The sequence below is a fragment of the Equus przewalskii genome, chromosome 1, assembly GCF_037783145.1.
Source record: "Equus przewalskii isolate Varuska chromosome 1, EquPr2, whole genome shotgun sequence".
In the NCBI taxonomy this organism is placed as follows: domain Eukaryota; kingdom Metazoa; phylum Chordata; class Mammalia; order Perissodactyla; family Equidae; genus Equus; species Equus przewalskii.
Window position 1 is genome coordinate 156,550,791 of NC_091831.1, and position 20,138 is coordinate 156,570,928.

General features: G+C 36.0%; 1 protein-coding gene, 1 long non-coding RNA gene and 1 pseudogene across 2 annotated transcripts; all 3 read right to left on the minus strand.

Moving 5' to 3' along the window:
• Positions 1-8,802: 8,802 nt before the first annotated feature.
• On the minus strand, positions 8,803-19,211 carry LOC139082549 (uncharacterized). Its single transcript, XR_011538665.1, has 5 exons — positions 19,125-19,211; positions 18,815-18,877; positions 17,218-17,252; positions 16,501-16,656; positions 8,803-9,039 (listed from the first exon to the last, which is right to left on the minus strand). It is a non-coding gene; the product is annotated as an uncharacterized lncRNA (long non-coding RNA).
• Positions 12,205-13,189, minus strand: LOC103545731 (olfactory receptor 4K15-like; annotated as a pseudogene).
• LOC103544831 (olfactory receptor 4K3-like) lies at positions 14,920-16,231 on the minus strand. The gene is given in 2 exon segments (XM_070589431.1): positions 14,920-15,857; positions 16,153-16,231. Coding segments are annotated over 2 exon segments (1,017 nt in total).
• Positions 19,212-20,138: the final 927 nt, after the last annotated feature.

The following is a 20,138-nucleotide window of genomic DNA, read 5'->3' on the forward strand; positions in this document are numbered from 1 at the left end:
TTATTATATTTCAGTATAGACTGCATCATGCTCACTACCAAAACTCTAATTTCCATCTGTCATCATACATATACGGCCCTTTATTCTTTTTGCCCTCCCCTACCCACTTTCCGGCTGGTAACTACCAATCTGTTCTCCTTAATTATGTGTTTGTTTGTTTGTTTATCATGCACATATGAGTGAAATCATATGGTACTTGTTTTTCTCTGTCTAACTTATTTCATTTAGCATAACACTCTCAAGGTCCATCCATGTTATTGCAAATGGGATGATTTTATTTTACGGCTGTGTAGTATTCCATGGTGTGTACATATACATAGATATGTGTATGTGTATGTATGTATATCTATCTATCTATCTCACATCTTCTTTATCCATTCATCAGTTGATGGGCATTTGGGTTGCTTCCACTTCTTGGCTATCATGAACAATGCTGTGATGAAAATAGTGGTGCATACACCTTTTTGAATTAGTGTTTTTATGTTCCTTGGATAAATACTCAGCAGTGGAATGGCTGGCTGTATCATATGGTATTTCTATTTTTAATTTTTTGAGAAATCTCCATACTGTTTTCCGTAGTGGCTGCACCAATTTACATTCCCACAGCAGCATATAAGAGTTTCCTTTTCTCCATATCCTCTCCAACAGTTGCTATTTCTTGTCTTTTTAATAATAGCATTTCTGACAGGTGTGAGGAGACATCTCATTGTAGTTTTCATTTTCATTTCTCTAATAAGTAGTGATGTTGAACAACTTTTCATGAGCCTATTGGCCTTCTGTGTATCTTCTTTGGACAAATGTCTATTCACATATCCTGCCCATCTTTTGATTGGGCTATTTGTTTTTTTGTTGTTGAGTTGTATGAGTTCTTTTTTTATATTTGGGATAAAACCCCTTTGATTTTCAAATATTTTCTCCCAGTGAGTGGATGTCTTTTCATTTCATTGATGGTTTTTTTTTACCATGCAGAAGCTTTTTAGTTGGACACAGTCCCATTTATTTTTTCTTTTGTTTCTCTTGCCTTAGGAGACATTGTATTCAAAAAGATACTGTTAAGACCAATGGCAAAAAGCAAATAATAAAAATCAGAGCAGAAATAAAGGAAATAGAGACAAAAAAATAATAGAAAGAATTAATGAAATTAGGAGCTGATTCTTTGAAAAAGTAAACAAAATTGACAAACCTTTAGCCAGACTCACTAAGAAACAAAAAGAGAAAGCTCAAATAAATAAAATCAAAAATGAAAGGATAAATAACAACAGATATCACAGAAATATAAAGGATTATAAGAGAATATTATGAAAAACTATACATCAACACATTGGATAACCTAGAAAAATTAGATAAATTCTCAGAATCATTCAACTTTCAAAAACTGAATCAACAAGAAATAGAGAATGTGAATAGACCAATCACAAGTAAAGAGATTGAAACAGGAACAAAAACCCTCCCAAAGAACAAAAGTCTAGGACCAGACAGATTCTCTGGTGAATTCTACCAAACATTCAAAGAAAATTTAATATCTATCCTTCTCAAACTATTCTGAAAAATTAAACAGCACAAGAGCCTTCTTAACTTATTTTATGAGGCCAACATTACCCTGATACTGAAACCAGATAAGGACAATACAAAAAGGGAAAATTACAGGCAAATATTACTGATGAACATAGATGCAAAAATCCTCAACAAAATATTAACAAATCAAATACAACAATACATTAAAAGGATGGTATACCACGATCGAGTGGGAGTGATTTCAAGGATGCAGGGATGGTTCAATGTCTGCAAACCAATCAATGCGATATACTATGTTAACAAAATAAAGAATGAAAATGATATGGCCATCTCAATAGGTGCAAAGGAAGCATTTGACAAGATCCAATATCTATTTATGATAAAAATTCTTAATAAAAATGCATATAGAATGAAAGTACGTCAACATAATAAAGGCCATATATATGAGAAACCCACGTCATACTCAATGGCGAAAAACTGAAAGCCATTCCTCTGTAAACAGGAACAAGACAAGGATGCCCACTCTCACCACTCTTATTCAACATAGTACCAGAAGTTTTAGCCTGAGCAATTAGTCAAGAAAAAGAAATAAAAGGCACCCAAATTGGAAAGGGAGAAGTAAAACTGTCACTATTCTTGGATGACATAATTCTATACATAAAAATCCTAAAGAATCTACCAAAAAACTATTAGAAATAATTACCAAATACAGTAAAGGTTCAGGATACAAAATCAACATACCCAAATCATTTGCATTTCTATACACTAACAATGAAGTGACAGAAAAAGAAACCAAGAAAAAAATCTGACATACAATCACAACAAAAAGAATAAAATATCTAGGAATAAATTTCACCGAGGAGGTGAAAGATCTACACACTGAAAACTATAAGACATTGAAAGAAATTGAAAAAGACATGAAGAAATGGAAAGATATTCTGTGCTCCTGGATTGGAAGAATAAACATAGTTAAATGTCCCTATTACCTGAAGTAATCTACAAATCCAGTGCAATCCCCATCAGAATCCCAATGATATTCTTCACAGAAATAGAAAAAAGAATCTTAAAATTTAGATGGAACAATAGAAGACCCTGAGTAGCCTGAGAAAAAAGAAAAAAAGCTGGAGGTATCACACTCTCTGAATTCAAAATATACTGCAAAGCCATAGTGCTCAAAACAGCATGGTACTGGCAGAAAAACAGACACACAATGAAACAGATGAATGAAATAGAATTGAGAGCCCAGAGATAAAACCACACATTTATGGACTGCTAAACTTTGACAAAGGAGCCAAGGACATACAATGGAGAATGTAACAGCACTCCTGTTATAGAAAAGCTGCCACAATCTGCTCCCTGGCTCCAATTTAAGCTCTTCCCTTGTACAAAATACATTCACCTATTCTCCAAATTCCCCAAATCTCATCTCCTTATAGTATCAGCTCAAAATCCAAGATCTTGCTGTTTAAATTAAGTTTGGATGATGTTTCCAGGTATGGTTCCTTAGACACTGTTGTTTGAGTATGATTCTTCTTGATTTTAAGATAAGTTATTAGCTCCCTGTCCCCACACATTACAAACAATGTCAAGATATGTATAGGGTAACAATGATAGAGAATTTTTTTCAGAAAGAAGGAAATAGTAGAAACATAGCAGTCACTGTTGTGTTTTACCTGGTTTGTTGTTTGTCTAAATGGGTACAACAAATTAAAAGGGGCAGGGTAATTAACCATGGAATTTAAGCTAGGAAAGGAAGGAAGAGAGGAAGGACATCGGGAGGGAGGGACAGGAAAAATATGGTAGGATCATTGCATTGAAGGTCTTACTGGAGCTGACTAATTCTTAGATTTGAAACATTAGATGGAGTGACTGGAACAGTAATTCAATCCTTAAATCCATCATCGAGTACTGTTGATTGTCTCTCCTAAATATATTGCAAATCTATTTACTTCCTAAACTCTCATACCTAGTTTGGCATCCAAATTTCTTACCTTAACAAGTATGTTGCTTTCTAACTGGCTCACTTGCATCCAGTCTGAACTCCTTCAAATCCGCTCCGTACACTGTAGCCAGACTGATATTCATAAATGTCATCTGGTCAAATCATCTTTCTGCTTAAAAATCTTCCTTGACTTTTCATTCTCAGAAACAGTCTCCCACTACTTATTTCAGCCTTATCTTGTATAATATTCCCCTCATTTTCTCACAATGTGGTCTAAGGCTCAATGCCCATGCCCCTCCAGTCTCAAGGGAGAGCACAATTGTTCCCTTTGCAGGCACTCCTTTGTCCTCCACTCTTAATTAACTTCTATCTATCCTTTAGATCTTAGATCCTGTGTCACTTCTTCAGGGAAACTTCCCCTGATTTCCCTGCTTACATCATATTCTTCTATTATAATAATTTTCACTTTATTGCAGAGTGTTGCAATTTTACATTTGTTTGTATGATTGTTTAATTAATATCTGCCTTCTCCCACTTGTCTGTAAAACTCCAGGATGCAGGAACTATACATCGCTGGCATGAATTCAGCACAATCCTGGCATAGGGAGGGGTGCTCAATAAATATTAGTAGACTGAATGAATTAATTAGTTTATGCATCTGCTTTAATCCCTTTATTGTATTAAGATTTCTCTCTTATGATGTTTTACTTTTGTGTATGTATATTTTCTTTTAACACTTTTGAAGATTTATAGTTGATTTTAGTTATTCATTGTATACAATGTAGTTAATTCTTTAAATTTGTGTTACCATCAATGACAGTATCCGTTGACTCAACGATATGAAATAGAAAGAAATTAGTATACTTCCCTTTAACCCTTTCCCTCACTTCCCTTTCCCCCTTTCATCACTGAATTTTATTTGATTTTACTATTCCTAGTTCTTCTAATGATTACCCTTGTACTTTAAAATACTACTTAGTTAATCACTCTTAAAATGATCTGTCGATTCTCTCCCACCTTGAAAGATGAGGAAACAAGAATTTTTCAGTGGAACTATTTCTTTTCCTTTTCCTTTTTTTAACTAAGATAATTGGTTTTTTTATACTGTCACGGTTTCTAACATTTGTATTCTGCTCTTTAACCACAATCCCCAGAATTATTTAATACTAAGCCTCGTAATTCACTATTACTATGTTCTCTCTATTCACTTTTTGACTAGTATAGTTTATTTTCTAATAGTTTGTTTCAGTAAGCCCTCATGGGAACTATATTTCCTAAGCTTATTTATTTTGGGGAGGATAGACTGTTTATTTTGTGCATGCAGAGTCTGGTAACTTCAGTTGGATCTGCCCTGATGTGGCCTATGCTATAACGTTTTTACCCCCCTAGGTCACGATAAGCCCTTTAGTCTGTGGGTTCAATTCTTCTTTCATTTTAGAAAAGTTTTCTTTTATTTTATCTTGAATTATTCTCCTTACAAATATTGTGAAATCTTCTTAAGGAACACTAATTTTTCATTTGTTGGATCTTATTTTAGTCTATATTTTTTCTCCAAATTTTTTAAACTCTTTCGTTTGCTATTTCATTTTGTTCAGGATATTTAAGTCCCCGCTTTTTTCCTGATTTTAGTAATCTTCACTTCTATCATGCTTTTTTTAATTTACCTCTTGAATTTCTCCAATTTACTTTTCATCACTTTATTTTTTCTTATTATTTATTCCTTTAACTCATTTCTTCTAAGTGTCATTTTAGAAAGAAGGTATATATTTAAAAATTTGTAGCAAATTTGCTCATACTTTTCACTATTTCATGGCATTGCTTGCTATTATGTGTAGCTATATATGTTATTTCCTTTTCCCTTTTCATTCTTCTTGAAGTATTTTCGTGTAGGTCATCACCTGCTTTATTAATAGCAAAAATTATTTCAATATATAATATTATTAATCTTTGAATATACTAGGTATTTGAAAGGATATCACGGAGGAGGAGCTAGAGGTGACAGTGAGGTATGATAGAAGGCAGCTGGGTTTTGGAATGTTGTCTCTAAAGCACCTCTCTTGTTGGGGTGACTCTCTCCTGGGCTTCTCCGCTAACCACTGGCTCAGAGCACAGTCATATTTGTTAAGTTTTGTCATGCGTCTTGTGATTTATCCTTTTCCTCTCACTATATAATGGGAATTGTCAGTTGTCTGGCTGCTTCCCCCCTCTTCTTGCCTTGATTTTTTCTTCCATTACACCACACACATGCCCTAATTATTCCAAAGCCGTTATACCAAACTCTTTCTAAGCACCTTTCCCCTGTCACTCTGTGGAGTGAGGTTCACAGACTCTAATATTCCTGCTCCAGGTCAAGATCACTGGTTTTACTCTTAGCTTCTCCACCTCTTTTTGAGACTGCTGTGCTTCCTGACTAGCTTGAGATCTTCAGAGGCATTTATTTTATCTTGGTCTTCACTCTTGTCCTGTTTCAATGTTTATTGCACGTAACTTTTTCTTCATGTGTTGTGGTTTGGAATTGTAGATGTATTTCCTGATCTTTTGAAGGATGGAAATCACATTTATATTTCCTATCCTGGTATAAAGAAGAGAGAGGAAGGGTCCGGCCGGTGGCGCAGTGCTTAAGTGCACACGTTCTGCTTTGGCGGCCCAGGATTCGCTGGTTCGGATCCCGGGTGCAGACATGGCACAGCTTGTCAAGCCTTACTGTGGTAGACATGCCACATATAAAGTACATGGAGATGGGCACAGATGTTAGCTCAGGGCCAGGCTTCCTCAGCAAAAGGAGGAGGACTGGCAGTAGTTAGCTCAGTGATAATCTTCCTCAAAAAAAAAAAATGTTGGGTAATATTGATTTTTCTGTAATTTAAGCAAGTTAACTGTAGGAGAAAGAGAAGAAAATTTTCAGAAAGTTCTAAATTCATATACAGTCCAACATTTTAATATCTGTGTAATTTTAGTTGAAAAATAATTTGTCTGAGATTATGTGGCAATAACACTACCTACTTCACAGTGTGGTTGCAAGGATTCAATAGAATATGTATAAAAGTGTTATATTTTTAAAGTCAATTTAAATACATTTCCTTATACAGTCTCTCTACTTTTTTCATGGAATGTTGTGTGGTTTTATCTCCATGTATTATTCTTCACAGTTTTTAATATATTCTATGTTTAAATTGAATATTATTGTGGTAATCAGTATAGAAATGATTAAATGACTAAAAATTTTAAAGGAAAATTTTTTAATATTGCTCTGGAATTCACCTTTAATCATCATAAAGTAAAGATTTAATGTAGCTCTAAAAAATGGCAAAAGGCCTCTTTGTCATAAGAAAACAAAATGTCTCTCATTTCTCCTTATTAACAGCTTCTCAGCTTGGCTACACTGGAAAGACTGAAGACTGAAACAACCACAGGTGATAATTCCCCAGGTCAAGTGATTTATTTGGCAATCCCACATCTCCGCAGCATCACTTGGTCACTACCCCCTGGGGCTGTAATTAGCTGCCACTCTGACTGTTTTATACAGCTATTTGTGTATCTATAATGATCCTCCATAGGATACAGCTGATTTGGGGAGAACTGTATCTATCTGAATCTTTAATGATGCTGTTCTATTAGCTCCCTTGGCAAAACAGGTTGGTGGTAGGGACAGAAATAAAATCTATAGTGAGCAAATCAGCAAACCAAGGTTTCTATGTTCTAGGAATGCAAAAATTAAGTTTTCCATAACTCCCTGTGATGTCAGCCTTCTCTATGGCAAGTTGTGCTAGCAGTAGAGATGGAGGATAGAACAGAAATCAGGCCCGTGCAGGAGAGTCCTTGTGTATGGACAGTTGAGGGCCTGAGTAGGGGAAAGTGCACGTGTAACCCTCAAAGAATGAAAATAAAGCTGTAGAAGAATATCAGAGAAGACTCAGAGTTTATTTTATGACTACTCATCTTCATTCTCAACTTTCCCAATTGTTGGCCTCATTTTTTTATTTTTATTTTTTTGATCTCATGTGCTTTTCTTTCTGGCCTGTTATTGATGGTCAGCTTGGCCACCTGTTCGGTATATCCGATGCCTAGAAACCTTTTATCCCTTTGTACTCTTCTGTTTCACCTGCGATTCCACTTCTCAGTGGTCATTATCCTAATGGTTACAGCTCTTTTCAATTGATTTCAATCTGCCAAGCATTACTGGTGTGTGTCACAGCAGAGAGGCATGTAGGTTCTATGAAAACTTAGTCATCTAGCTCCTAATGGGGACTTTTCATTAATTCATTCTTTGACAACTCTATCACATTCATTATTTTATCTGCTAATTAATGAACCCAACTGATATTTATAAATTCTAAATATTTAATGTACAGCAGTGTGACTATGGTTAATAATGTTATACTGTACACCTGAAATTTTCTAAGAGAATACATCTTAATTGTTTTAACCATTAAAAAAAGAAGATAACTATGTGAGATGATGGAAATGTTGATTAGCTTGATTGTGATAATCATTTCACAATGAATATGTACAGCAAAACATTATGTTGTACACTGTAGATATATACAATTTTTATTTGTAAATTATACCTCAATAAAGCTGGAGGGGCCAGCCCCGTGGCTGAGTGGTTAAGTTCAGGCACTCTGCTGCAGGCTGCCCAGTGTTTCATTGATTCAAATCCTGGGCGCAGACATGGCACCGCTCATCAAGCCATGCTGAGGCAGCATCCCACATGCCACAACTAGAAGGATCCACAACTAAGAATATACAACTATGTACTGGGGGGCTTTGGGGAGAAAAAGGAAAAAATAAAGTCTTTAAAAAAATAATAATAAATAAAGCTGGAAAAAATTAATTAATGGTAGCAAATAGTGGGAGTCAATTAGGTAAATTACAGATAAACAAGAAAGGAAGGAAGGCTAGAGTGAAACTTGTGGTACTAAATTAGAGTCAGAGACATTAACACGAATTAATGTTTATCTTAATATACATACAGGTTGATACAGAAACAATGATAGATAAGTGTGTATACATGGATTAGTATACATACATATGTTACCTAGTTCTGTCTGCTTAGAGGGTATAGAAGCAAAGACATCCCAGTAGCCAGGAGCACATACAGTGCCCAGATCTTGGTTTCTAAATACCATTCTTCAGTAAAAGGAGCCAGAGCTGCTCCTTGGAGAAATGTCTGATTCTCGAACTGGGACAGGAAATACAAGATGAGCCTAGAGCATTTTGTCGTTCCAGAAAATAAAAAAATAATCAAAGAACGTTGTTCTGTGACCACAATACATTTACACTAAAAGTAAAAAAGTAATATAACTGGAAAATGCTTATACATAAGGAAAAATAAGAAGTACACGTTAAAGGCCAAAGGAAAAAAAACTTACAAGTGGAAATTAGGAAACATTTTAATATAAATAATAAAAATACCACCCATCAAAATTGTGAGAAATAGCAAAAACAAATTAATATTCAGGCTTATATTAGAAAATACACACCTTAGATTGTGTTTCTCCAAAAGCAGAATCACCTACGACATAGTCTTGGGCAAAGGTAATATATTTGGGATGTCATCCCTCTAAGGAGGAGTGAGGGAGCTGTAAAAGTAAAACATGAATGAAGAAAACCTATAAGAAGTTTATTAATGAACTAGTTACCATTAGAGGAACTGAGCTTCAATGTTTCTAGAAGCCTCAGATGAACCACATTCAATGTGCCTCATAGTAGCCTAGATATTTACCCACTGACTCCCGATCCCACAGGTTGAGGGTTGCCTCCAGCGTGTTAACTGCCTCCCAGTTCTGGCTATGCCTATGCAGGTGAGCATATGTCCCTAGCTTTAGAGTTATCCCAGACCCAGCAAAGCAGAGCTATTCTGCATGATATACTTGATGTGGAACACTGGTTATATGAGTAAAACTCTCCACTGTGTTGGAATCATGTGGAGCAAAAGGTTGTGATTCTGCATGTGAAAACTCTTTGCTACTTCTTGCATTGCTAAGATCTGCATGTGCCTCACAATAAATTCACTCTGTCACCGACTCTTCAAGGAGATGATCGATAATACATTAAGAAAAAAAAAAGACCACAGGTGGGTTGCTGGAATAAATTAGGGTACAATACTGTAACTGTAATAGTTACGTAATTTAAATCCATCCCTTCCTTCCTTTACTGTCCATGCTAGATTACTTTCACCCTTGATCGTTACTTCAGCTGGTCCTGGTTAAATGCCTGATCGGATGATTTAAATCTTTGTCATTGAGGCACGGTCAGTAAGCTTCTTGAAACTGATTGTTTACTGTTTCACTGGACAGAGAAGCACCAAGAGACACCCCAGTGAATCCTTAAATTTTGGTTATATTCTTTGCAGACTGTGTTATATAGCATCAACTTTAGCTGTTCATATTAATCATGTCTTCAGTCTTGCCAATAAAGTGACTCTTTTTTTTGGTTTCTAGTCAATCAGCATGGAGATTCCAGTGTGACCAGGTGGTGGTCAAAGACTTTGTTCAGCGGAAATCATATTGTATTTCCTAATGAAAATGTTATTCCTCCAGCAATGGATCTTGAATCAAGGAAAGCCTGTAATTGCAGTGACAGGAAGCAAAAACATCACAAGCAGATCACCAAGAAGGATGGAAAGGAAGGACAATCTTAAGTCTACTGTTTATTTCCTAGAATGCATATTTTAGATACTGATAACACACCAAAACGTATTAACTGTACAATAAATACGAAACATCTTGGAGTTCATTATCTCCAAGCAATGTGTAATCACAATGCTAGCCTCTTTCGTGAGCCTTTAATTAGGCATTCAATTGTTCTTTGAGGCTGGAATCATTCAGTAAAATTGGATCTCATGGTCCTGTGCCTACTGCCACAATCTTTTCACTGTAAAATGTCTTCCATGCCAGAGGCAATCTTTGTGGAATCCTATATCCATAAACTGTACACTTTCTAAGTCCTAGGATAGTGACCCTGGCAGAAAGCTTGCAAGCAGAGAAGGAAAACTCATATCCAGAGTAGAAGTCAATTCAATAAAGACAAATCACTGCCACTTCTGTGAAGGAATTTATCTGATGTAATTACTTACCCCTGAATGGCAAGTTTTCAACATCAATCTCTTCTGCTCACAGGTAAAGTTTTAAAAGTAATTGTGGCAGTAGTGAGAAAAACCTAATGAAAGGGAGTCCAATGCTTGGGCACATGCATAGTCTAAATTCCAGTTCCGTAACTGTTTCATGCATGTGTCCATTACATAAGCATGGCATTGATACAGAGCAAAAATTGGCTGGCCTTTCCCCAGATCTTGATTGCCTTCTCTGTGGAGGATGGTGCTCGGTGGGCATTGATGTAAGAACTAAGATCCATAAATTTTGTGCTCATTCACCTAGGTCTATTCTCATTTTTTTTCCTTGATACCTCCTTTCTCTGTTTTTCCAATGTTGTTCTGCTATGGCCCCTAATAAGCCAATCAAACCATTTTCCACCATCCAGGAATTCATGTTTGTTTTTACCTAAGGCCAATTCCCCATCCAAAGTTGATAATCAAGTAAATGTTCAAGGCTATTCCCACTAAAAGGATCTCTCCTCACCAGTGTTATATTTGGTCACCTTGAATGGGTCTATAATGTAGCAGTAGCCCATTTGTTGGCATACATCAAAATGTAGTAAGGTACAATCTGCGAGCCAAAACTGAACTTTCTTCTTCTGTCAACTGGTCACAGCAAACCTAGTTGGAGCCCCTAAACTTGAGCTGTAGGAAAATTGTGTATGTGGCAGAAGTAGATGATGTGGGAGCCAGGAATAATTGCTCATACAGATTTCTGGTGCCTTTAGACCTGCTTCAGCCTAATCTCAGATGCACCAGTTATAACTTATGATGGTTTGGTGACCTGATTGATAAAAATTGTGATTTGTTAAATTATGGGAAGTCTTAGTAACATAGTCATTTGTTAACCCATGGTCAGGAACTCAGTTCTGAATAAGGGGGCCCAATAGCATCCTAGGAACTGCTTTTCAGGCAGTCGGGAATGCTCTGCTGGAGAATGCAGCATTTTCCTTCAGAACCCTAAGAGTTAGCATTGCACTCATCTATTTGGCCTTGCTAGAGAATCCACGTAATGTAACTTGCTTCTCATGAATACCTCCATTTAATTGGATTTCCTTGTTCATAACACCCTAGTGGCAGGGAAGTTTGCACTGAAGAATGGACTTGGTTCAGGAAAACTAGCAATCCTGGGAGTCACCGAACAACTAGTCAGAATAAAATTCACAGTATTCTCTTGTGATAGAAGGGAAGTGAACATAAAACTGGGCCAAACAGTAAGTACAACTTACTATTCTTCCAATTTAAATTTTTTTAAAAAAATTGTATTGTCTTTTACACATACAGTAAAAAGCATTCTATTGGTTGAAGTGTGAACAATACATTTTTCCACCCACAGAAGGTCTAATGTATTTATATTTTATGAGTAAATCACATTGTGCTACTGGCTTCAAAGTCAATAACCCTTTATCCTAAAATAAGCTTAAATTTTAAGAATTAAGGAGGAAAGGAAGTCAAAAGGACAACTAAAACACAATGGAAGGAATAGAAGATTAAAATTGCTAAAATTCATTATGCTTTTCATTATCACCATTAACCCTTAATTCATGTTACTCAATCCTTCCCACTGGTTAAAATGATTCGCTTTAACATCACAGAGATTCCATAGATAAATATCTAGAAAAAAAGCTTCAGTGTTAACAATACTGTAAGTTTAGCTTGTTTCCAGAAAAAGTACATTTCTTATGACTGCAGAAATGTGGCCAGGCTTCAGAGATTGACACTTCAGTTTTGACATGGCTGCCTTCACTTCTTTGTTCCTTAGGGTATAGATAACTGGGTTTAAAATGTGAGTAAAGATGGTGTAGAACACAGCAAGGACTTTGTCAATTGAATAACTGCTGGAGGGCCACACATAGATGAAGATGCATGGTCCAAAGAATAGTGTGACCACTGTGATGTGAGCAGTCAATGTGGAGCGGGCCTTTGCCATGCTAGCAGATGAGCGATTCTTAACTGTGATAAGTATAACGGTAGAGGAGAGAACCAAGAGGAGGAAGGAACTCATAGAAAGAAAGCCACTGTCTGCAACTATTTGTAGGCTGAAAACATAAATGTCTATTCAGGCCAACTTGGTCACTAGAGGGATATCACAGAAAAAACTGTCTACCTAATTCAGACCACATAAGGGCAAGCTAACAGTAAATGCCAACTGGCTAGTAGTGTGAACGTAGCCTACTAACCAGGAAATGAGGATGAGAACAATACATACACGGCAGCTCATGATTGTCATATAGTGGAGCTGTTTGCATATAGCAACATAACGGTCATAAGACATGGAACACAAGGGACACCATTTCACTGACAGTGAAAAGGTGAACAAAGAAGATATGGGCCAGGAAGGCATCAAAAGAAATTGCCTTGCACCCAACCAGAAAGTCTGCAATCATCTTTGGAGTAGCAAAAGGGGCAACACACATATCCATAAAAGAGAGTTTTGTGAGCAGAAAGTACATGGGAGTGTGAAGGCGGGAATCTGAAGTCACAGTGAGGATGATGAGAAAGTTGCCCAGCAGTATTGCTAGGTAAAGTAGTGAAAATATGACAAATAAGAAAGATTAGAGTTCCTGGGAATTAGGGAGTCACAGCAACAACAATTTGGCCACTCAAGAATGATTTGTTTGATTCATTGATTTTGGAAGTGACTTATCTTCAGTTGATAGCTGAAGTTATCAGATGTTAGCGCAAGGCTAATCTTCCTCAAGCCAAAAAAAAAGAAAAGAAAAAAGAGGAAGATTTGCAATGGTTGTTAGCTCAGGGCAAATCTTCCTCACACACACAAAAATATAGATAATTTAAGTTTCCACTGGCTTGCTAATCCATCTCTCCAAATGTCTCATTTGTATGAAACAACAGTTGAACTTTCCTGGAAATCAATGCTTGGGGTATTATATCATCGTTATGGTACTTAGCAAGTACTTACCATGGCACGTAAGCACTTACTGCACGTGCCTACAAGTTAAATTTTTGTTACATTGACGAATATGGTCAGAGATAGAACAATAATTGCCTTAAGGACTTGTGGTCTATTCGAAGTAATAAAAACAAAAACACAATTACGTCTTCAGTTTAAAGACCACAAGTTTGAATTGAAAGCTAGAACAAACAGAATATACTCTTCCTGGCATGAATTCAGAGATGCAGTGATGACAGTGACAGATCTGTAACTGATAAGGGACTGAATCAATTGTGTTCACTTTCCTTCTCCTATTTGTTCCATGATTTGGTAGACTGCTTCTGGAATTTCACTTAAATTTTGAGAAAAATAAGTATGGAGTATATTTTCCAATTACAAATATCTGTGCTTTCTGTGACCACTTTGAAATTTAAACGCTCAAATGAAATTAAACAAAATCACTGACTATTCAGATATTCTGCATCATTTTCAACTGATGGTAGGTTTATTATCAGAAGTGTAAAGACAGTCTATATGTAAGCGCTATGATATTTCTCCCAGAGGGTAGAAGAATACTCTCGTAATTTGAACTATGGACTTGGTGATATTTATTGATGTGTTATTTGTTTCAAAGCCAGTTCAGCAAAACTCAGTGCTATAATTTATACTACACAATTCTAGGTATTCAAAATTTAGGATAAAATATAAATGTAATAAAAATAGATTTTGTAAACATTAATGCCTTATTTATGAAGGTGGAATTTTTACAGCCTATTTATAGGAAATAAGCTATTAGTTGAAATAATTATGAACTATAACTCATCAACGTAGTCTTCATTCAGCCTGTCATGTCAAAGCAGATTCTCTTTTTAACTCAGAGAATGCTAAATTGTTCTCTATGCTACCCCAATCAAGACAGACATGTTAGCCAATCTTCTTCAATATGGAGCTGATTTTAAAATGCTACAAGATTTTTTTTTTTTTTTTTTTTTTTGCTGAGGAAGATTCACCGTGAGCTAACATCTCTGCCAATCTTCCTCTATTTTGTATGTAGGTTGCCACCACAGCATGACTACTGATGAGTAGTGTAGGTATACTCCCCGGAACTGAAGTCAGGCCACTGAAGTGGAGTGTGCCAAACTTAACTACTAGGCCACAGGGCCAGCCCCCAAGATACTTTTTTTTTAACAATGCCTATATAAGGGAAAAACACTACTTAGGAATTTTAATGTATGTAATTTCTATTTCAGGGAAGGTGAAGTGAGACACAGCATATTGGAACTGGTATCATAATCTGAGAATCTACATTGCATTTACCAACTTTAGATCACCAGATTCAGGTGTTCTAATAGTGAAAGAAATTGTGATAGAAACACACTAGTACCTATCATACATCTGAATTTCAAAGAACAAGAAGTAAGGATTTGTGCTACTTCCTCACATTGTCTAAAAGACTTGCTTGGAACCCACATGTCAATTCCTTAGTTTCTTCATGGCTTCCTTTACATCTTTATTCCTCAGTGTGTAAATCATGGGATTGAGGAAAGGAGTGAAGACAGTAAAACACACAGAGATAAATTTATCAATTGGGAAGCTTTCAAAGGGCCAAATATAGATGAAGATTAATGGACCAAAGAAGAGAACCACAACAGTGATATGGGCAGACAGGGTGGAAAGTGCCTTGGACATCCCACCAGAAGCTTGGTGATGGACAGTAACAAGGATGATGGTGTAAGAAATAAGCAAAAAGAGGAAACAGATGAGTGAGAGCAGACCACTATTGACGAGCACCAGGATCTCTAAAACATATGTGTCTAAACAGGCAAGTTTGAGCACAAGAGGAAGGTCATAGAAAAAGTTGTCTACCTTGTTGGGTCCACAGAAAGGAAGATTGACTGTGAATGCCAGGTAACTGGCTGAGCGCAGGATGCCAATGGTCCAGGAGGCCACCACCAGAACAGTGCACACTCTTCAGCTCATGATGGTCATGTAGTGCAGAGGTTTGCATATAGCAATGTATCTATCATAGGCCATGGCAACAAGAAGTACCATCTCACTACCCCCAAAAACATGCAAGAAAAATACTTGTGACATGCATCCCTGAAAGGTGATGGTCTTGTGTTCACTGAGGAAGTCTGCAATCATCTTGGGAGTGGCAAATGTAGCCTGACACATATCAAAGAAGGAGAGATTGCTAAGAAGAAAGTACATTGGAGAATGCAAGCGAGAGTCTGTAATTACTACGAGGATGATAAAGATGTTTCCCAACATTGCAGCTCCATAAAACACAGAGAAGATAAAGAAAAGGGAGAGTTGGAGTTCTCGAGAGCTAGAGAGACCCAATAAAATGAAGTCAGTAACGACTGATGTATTGCTCCATCCATTAACTGAATCTGGGCTGCTAAAGTTATCTAGAGGGAAGAAAAATAATGAAAATAGATAAGGAAAAGTCCTTTACCATTTTGATAATGAAATAAATGCTTGAGTTCTGATAACTATAAAAATAATGTGACAAGGCTACAAGACACTGATTATTTACATTATTATTAGGAACTGATATTTTCCTTGCGATTACTTACATAATTATATAAATTGTTCTTTACTTTTGCATTTGGCTTGGCATGGTCGATAATAGATAGATAGAAAGCTAGATTTATCTAACTAACAGATGTCAATACAGAAAGAAGCAAGAAGTTGAGTGTTTGCCATTGTAGTCTATCATGTTTGTGTAGAAGTGTGCAAGATCTCGGGCTGGCCCAGTAGTGCAGCGGTTAAGTTCACACATTGTGCTTCTCAGCAGCCCGGGGGTTCACCAGTTCAGATCCCTGGTGCAGACATGGCACCACTTGGCACGCCATGCTGTGGTAGGCGTCCCACATATAAAGTAGAGGAAGATGGGCATGGATGTTAGCTCAGGGCCAGGCTTCCTCAGCAAAAAGAGGAGGACTGGCAGTAGTTAGCTCAGGGCTAATCTTCCTCAAAAAAAAAAAAAAAAAGAAGAAGAAGTGTGCAAGATCTCAATAGTACTTTGAAAGTCATATATACTGTACTTACACATTCGAATTACAGATAGCAGAAAATGAGCCTGGTGCCTTTTACAGAATCTTGAAGGGAGAAGAAATTTAGGACAAGTGTAAAGAGATGGAAATCAGCCCAGTCACGTTGGTAAAAGACATCAGAGAAATGAGTGAGATGTGGCCATGTAGTTATCTGCAGTAATAAAAAGAGAGAATTTAATTTTCAACAAGTTAAACTAGTGTGAACAACAGATTGCATTCACTTTTCTATATTAAAACAATCAAGTTGTATAGCAGGGAGTTACATGATGTGGCAATGAAGAAGTGTCTTCCTAAAAACTCAGAAGCATACATTCTTTTTAGTCAAAAATGATTCTCTTCCTCTCTTTACTCTTCCCAATATGGTTTGCCATTTACAGCAGTTGACTTAGATGTTATTTAATATGACCAGCTACCTGTTCTTCAAAAATAGGGACTGAACACAATTTCAATTAGCATGATATATTTCTAAATTAAATTTATATTTGCACTACTTATTTTTGATGATGATTTCTTAACCTCTTCTTTCTCTAATGAGGCTAATATCACAATAACAGAAGTGTTTTTCAAAAGCCCATTGAATAGGGCTCTTGAATATTTGATGTAATTGATTCATTCAACAAATAAGATAGATTGTTTACTCTACACCATGAACTTTTATGGGCTCTGGAGACAAAGCAATGATTGAAAAAAAAAAAAAGGAAAAAAATCCCACCTTTGTGTAGCTTACATCCTAAGAGGGTGGAGGGGCTGGCAGAGGAAATTAAAAATATATAAGTAAACATATATATTATGCCAGCTAGTTATAAGTGCTATGGAGGAAATAAAGCAGAGCAAAAGGATACAGACTAACCAGATGGTCAGAAAAGGCCACACTAGACAGGTGACATTTCAGCAAAGACTGAGGGAAATTAAGAGCAAGCCTTGAGGAAATCTTCTTCAAATAAAGGGAATAGAAAGTACGTAAAATAACTTATTTAGGTGAGATAAGCATTATCTTGGGAAATATCAGTACAGTTTTAGCAGGTTTATTATAATTAAATGAATGGAATGTTAGCTTTTAACCTTATTATGAAATTAACACATGCACAGTTGGCTTTTCTGAACAGTATTCTACTTCACAGGCTTAAATACTTCAACAGTTTTAGGGAACTATAAATTCAGTATTAAAATAAGGGTACATATTAAAAACTAGCTTTTTTATTTTCTAGAATGAAATGTGGATATAAACTTATTTCTAAATTATGTATTTCCCTATATATCTGTATATATAGAATTTGAAAAGCAATTTTATATATTTTCATATAAATGCATGGTGCTAATTTTATCATTTAAAATAAAACTGAAATGATCTGTGATTTCCAGGAAGAATCCTTTAAAATGAACGTCATGGGCAGATCTCAGAAGCTGGGAAGAGCTCCGTGTGTGTCTGTAGTCACATTTGTGAGAGTTGAGATATACTATTTATTTGCGGCAAGATTCTCCCTTATTGAGACCATTTAAAAAACATAAAAATTGCCGACTACTTTTTTTGTATTATTCCACAGAATTTTATGCTTGTTAAAACATCATCTTCCCATACTGTAGATATGCATGTGTAAGGCTTGACAAGAGTTTACACAATGATAAATATATTAAAGTTTCTAATCTTAAAACATTCCACTTTGTCTAAAATTAGTTTTATTGAATTGACTTAGTTTTATTCTACAAGCACAGGCAGAATTTCTCTAAAACCATGTTAAAAGTATTTTTTCCATATTAAGAAGTAATCATATTCCTCAGTCACAGCTGTGTCACCAGCCAGTCTTCACAGAAAGGCGAAGAGCGAAAATTTCCAGAAGACGCCATAATATAAAGAACACATAATTTGAGAACAGATCTGGGTTTCACTCCTGGCTTTACTACTTACTCTTTGGGATAACATTTGTTCATTTATTCCAAATTATTGAGCATCTACTATGATTATGTGCCCAGCATTCTGTAGACCTGGGAATACAATGATTAAAACAGGTAGAATTCTGGGCTGGCCCAGTGGTGTAGTGGTTAACTTGGCATGCTCTGCTTCAGGGGTCGGGGGTTCAGAGGCTCAGATCCTGGATGTGAACCTACCGATGCTCATCGAGCCATGCTGTGGCGGCATCCCACATAGAATAGAAAAAGACTGTCACAGATGTTATCTCAACACACAGATGCTAGCTCAGCGACAATCTTCTTCAAGCAAAAGCAGGAAGATTGGCAATGGATGTCAGCTTAAGGCCAATTTTCCTCACACACACACGAAAAAGGAGAATTCGTGTCCTCATGCAACTCACCTTGACTCTCTGAACTTTTGATTCCTTGTTTGATATAGCATACATTTGAAACAGCTGTGTAAACTATAAAATTATAAATAAATATCAGTTGTGTTAGCATATCATTATAATTAAAAATCACATAGTAAAGTTTTACTTCCATTCAGATAAAGCCAATCTGAATGGGAAAATATCTGCTTCTTACCAAATTAGCAATCTGTGAAACTTTAAAACACCAAAAATAAGATTAAAATAAAATATGTTTGAAATATTTTTTCTATAATTTATTGAAACAAGGAAATGGAAATATGACAAAAAGTAAAGCAGATACCAAAAAGAAGTCAGATAGGATTCTTTCAGTTCTCTGTGTTTTCACCTGTAGCTATTTCCGGTCTTTGGAGTTCTTTATCTCTAACCTGTTAAGGGAAGAAAGTATGGTAAACCAGAGCTAGATTTATGTTCCCAATGGTTATCACTATGAAAGAGAAGAGAACATTCTTTGATATTTCATTATGAAATCTACTTCAGATTTAGAATATAGACTTAAGCAGTGCCCTGTCTTGGACATCAGGGTATCCCAGGCATAATCTTTCCTTGGTCACAGACTTTGAAAAGCAAGCAACTGTTGGTCTCTACCTAAAATAGAGATAAACTGAATGTGAAACCAGCCTTCCACTTAAACAGAAAAGGGAAATTCATATGTAATACTTTCTGGATTCAGAAATTGATTTTTCTGAGCCAGGTGGGTCAACTAAAAGCATTCCAGTCAAGATTAAAGAGAGAAGTAAACTTTACAAGGCAAGAGGTCAAATTGTAGAAGCCTCTCCTTTAGGTCAAACTCTAGATTACTCAGATCAGATTCAGAAACATAATAGTTTAAAGGTTTTTGTGATGGTAACGGAGATGTGAGACATGAAAAGTATCAATCAAAAACATGAAAGAGAAAGAAGATATCTTGTCAATAAAGATAACTATATTTATATGAGTAAATTGGTTTCTTGCCTCTGTGTACATAATTAAACTGGATAAAAGGTTTTTGTCATGAATGACTTGATTTATCTGCCTTGTGTTGATATGTGACTACTGATTACATAAATATATATGTAACTCTGATGCAAGAGAGTGTAAAAGAAGAGAAGCTAGAAAAGGTCTTCAATAAGAAAAAAAATTAAATTATAGCATTCTATGTTTGTAAAATGCTGGGAAGAAAGAGCTTCTGCCAATCATAACAGTCGGTGTTTTGTTAGTCAGCTTCATACAAAGCACTGTGCTGAACACTCCATCCATTAACTCATTTATGCCTACAACAGTGCTGCAAAGGAATACTATTATTAGTAGTAGAAGA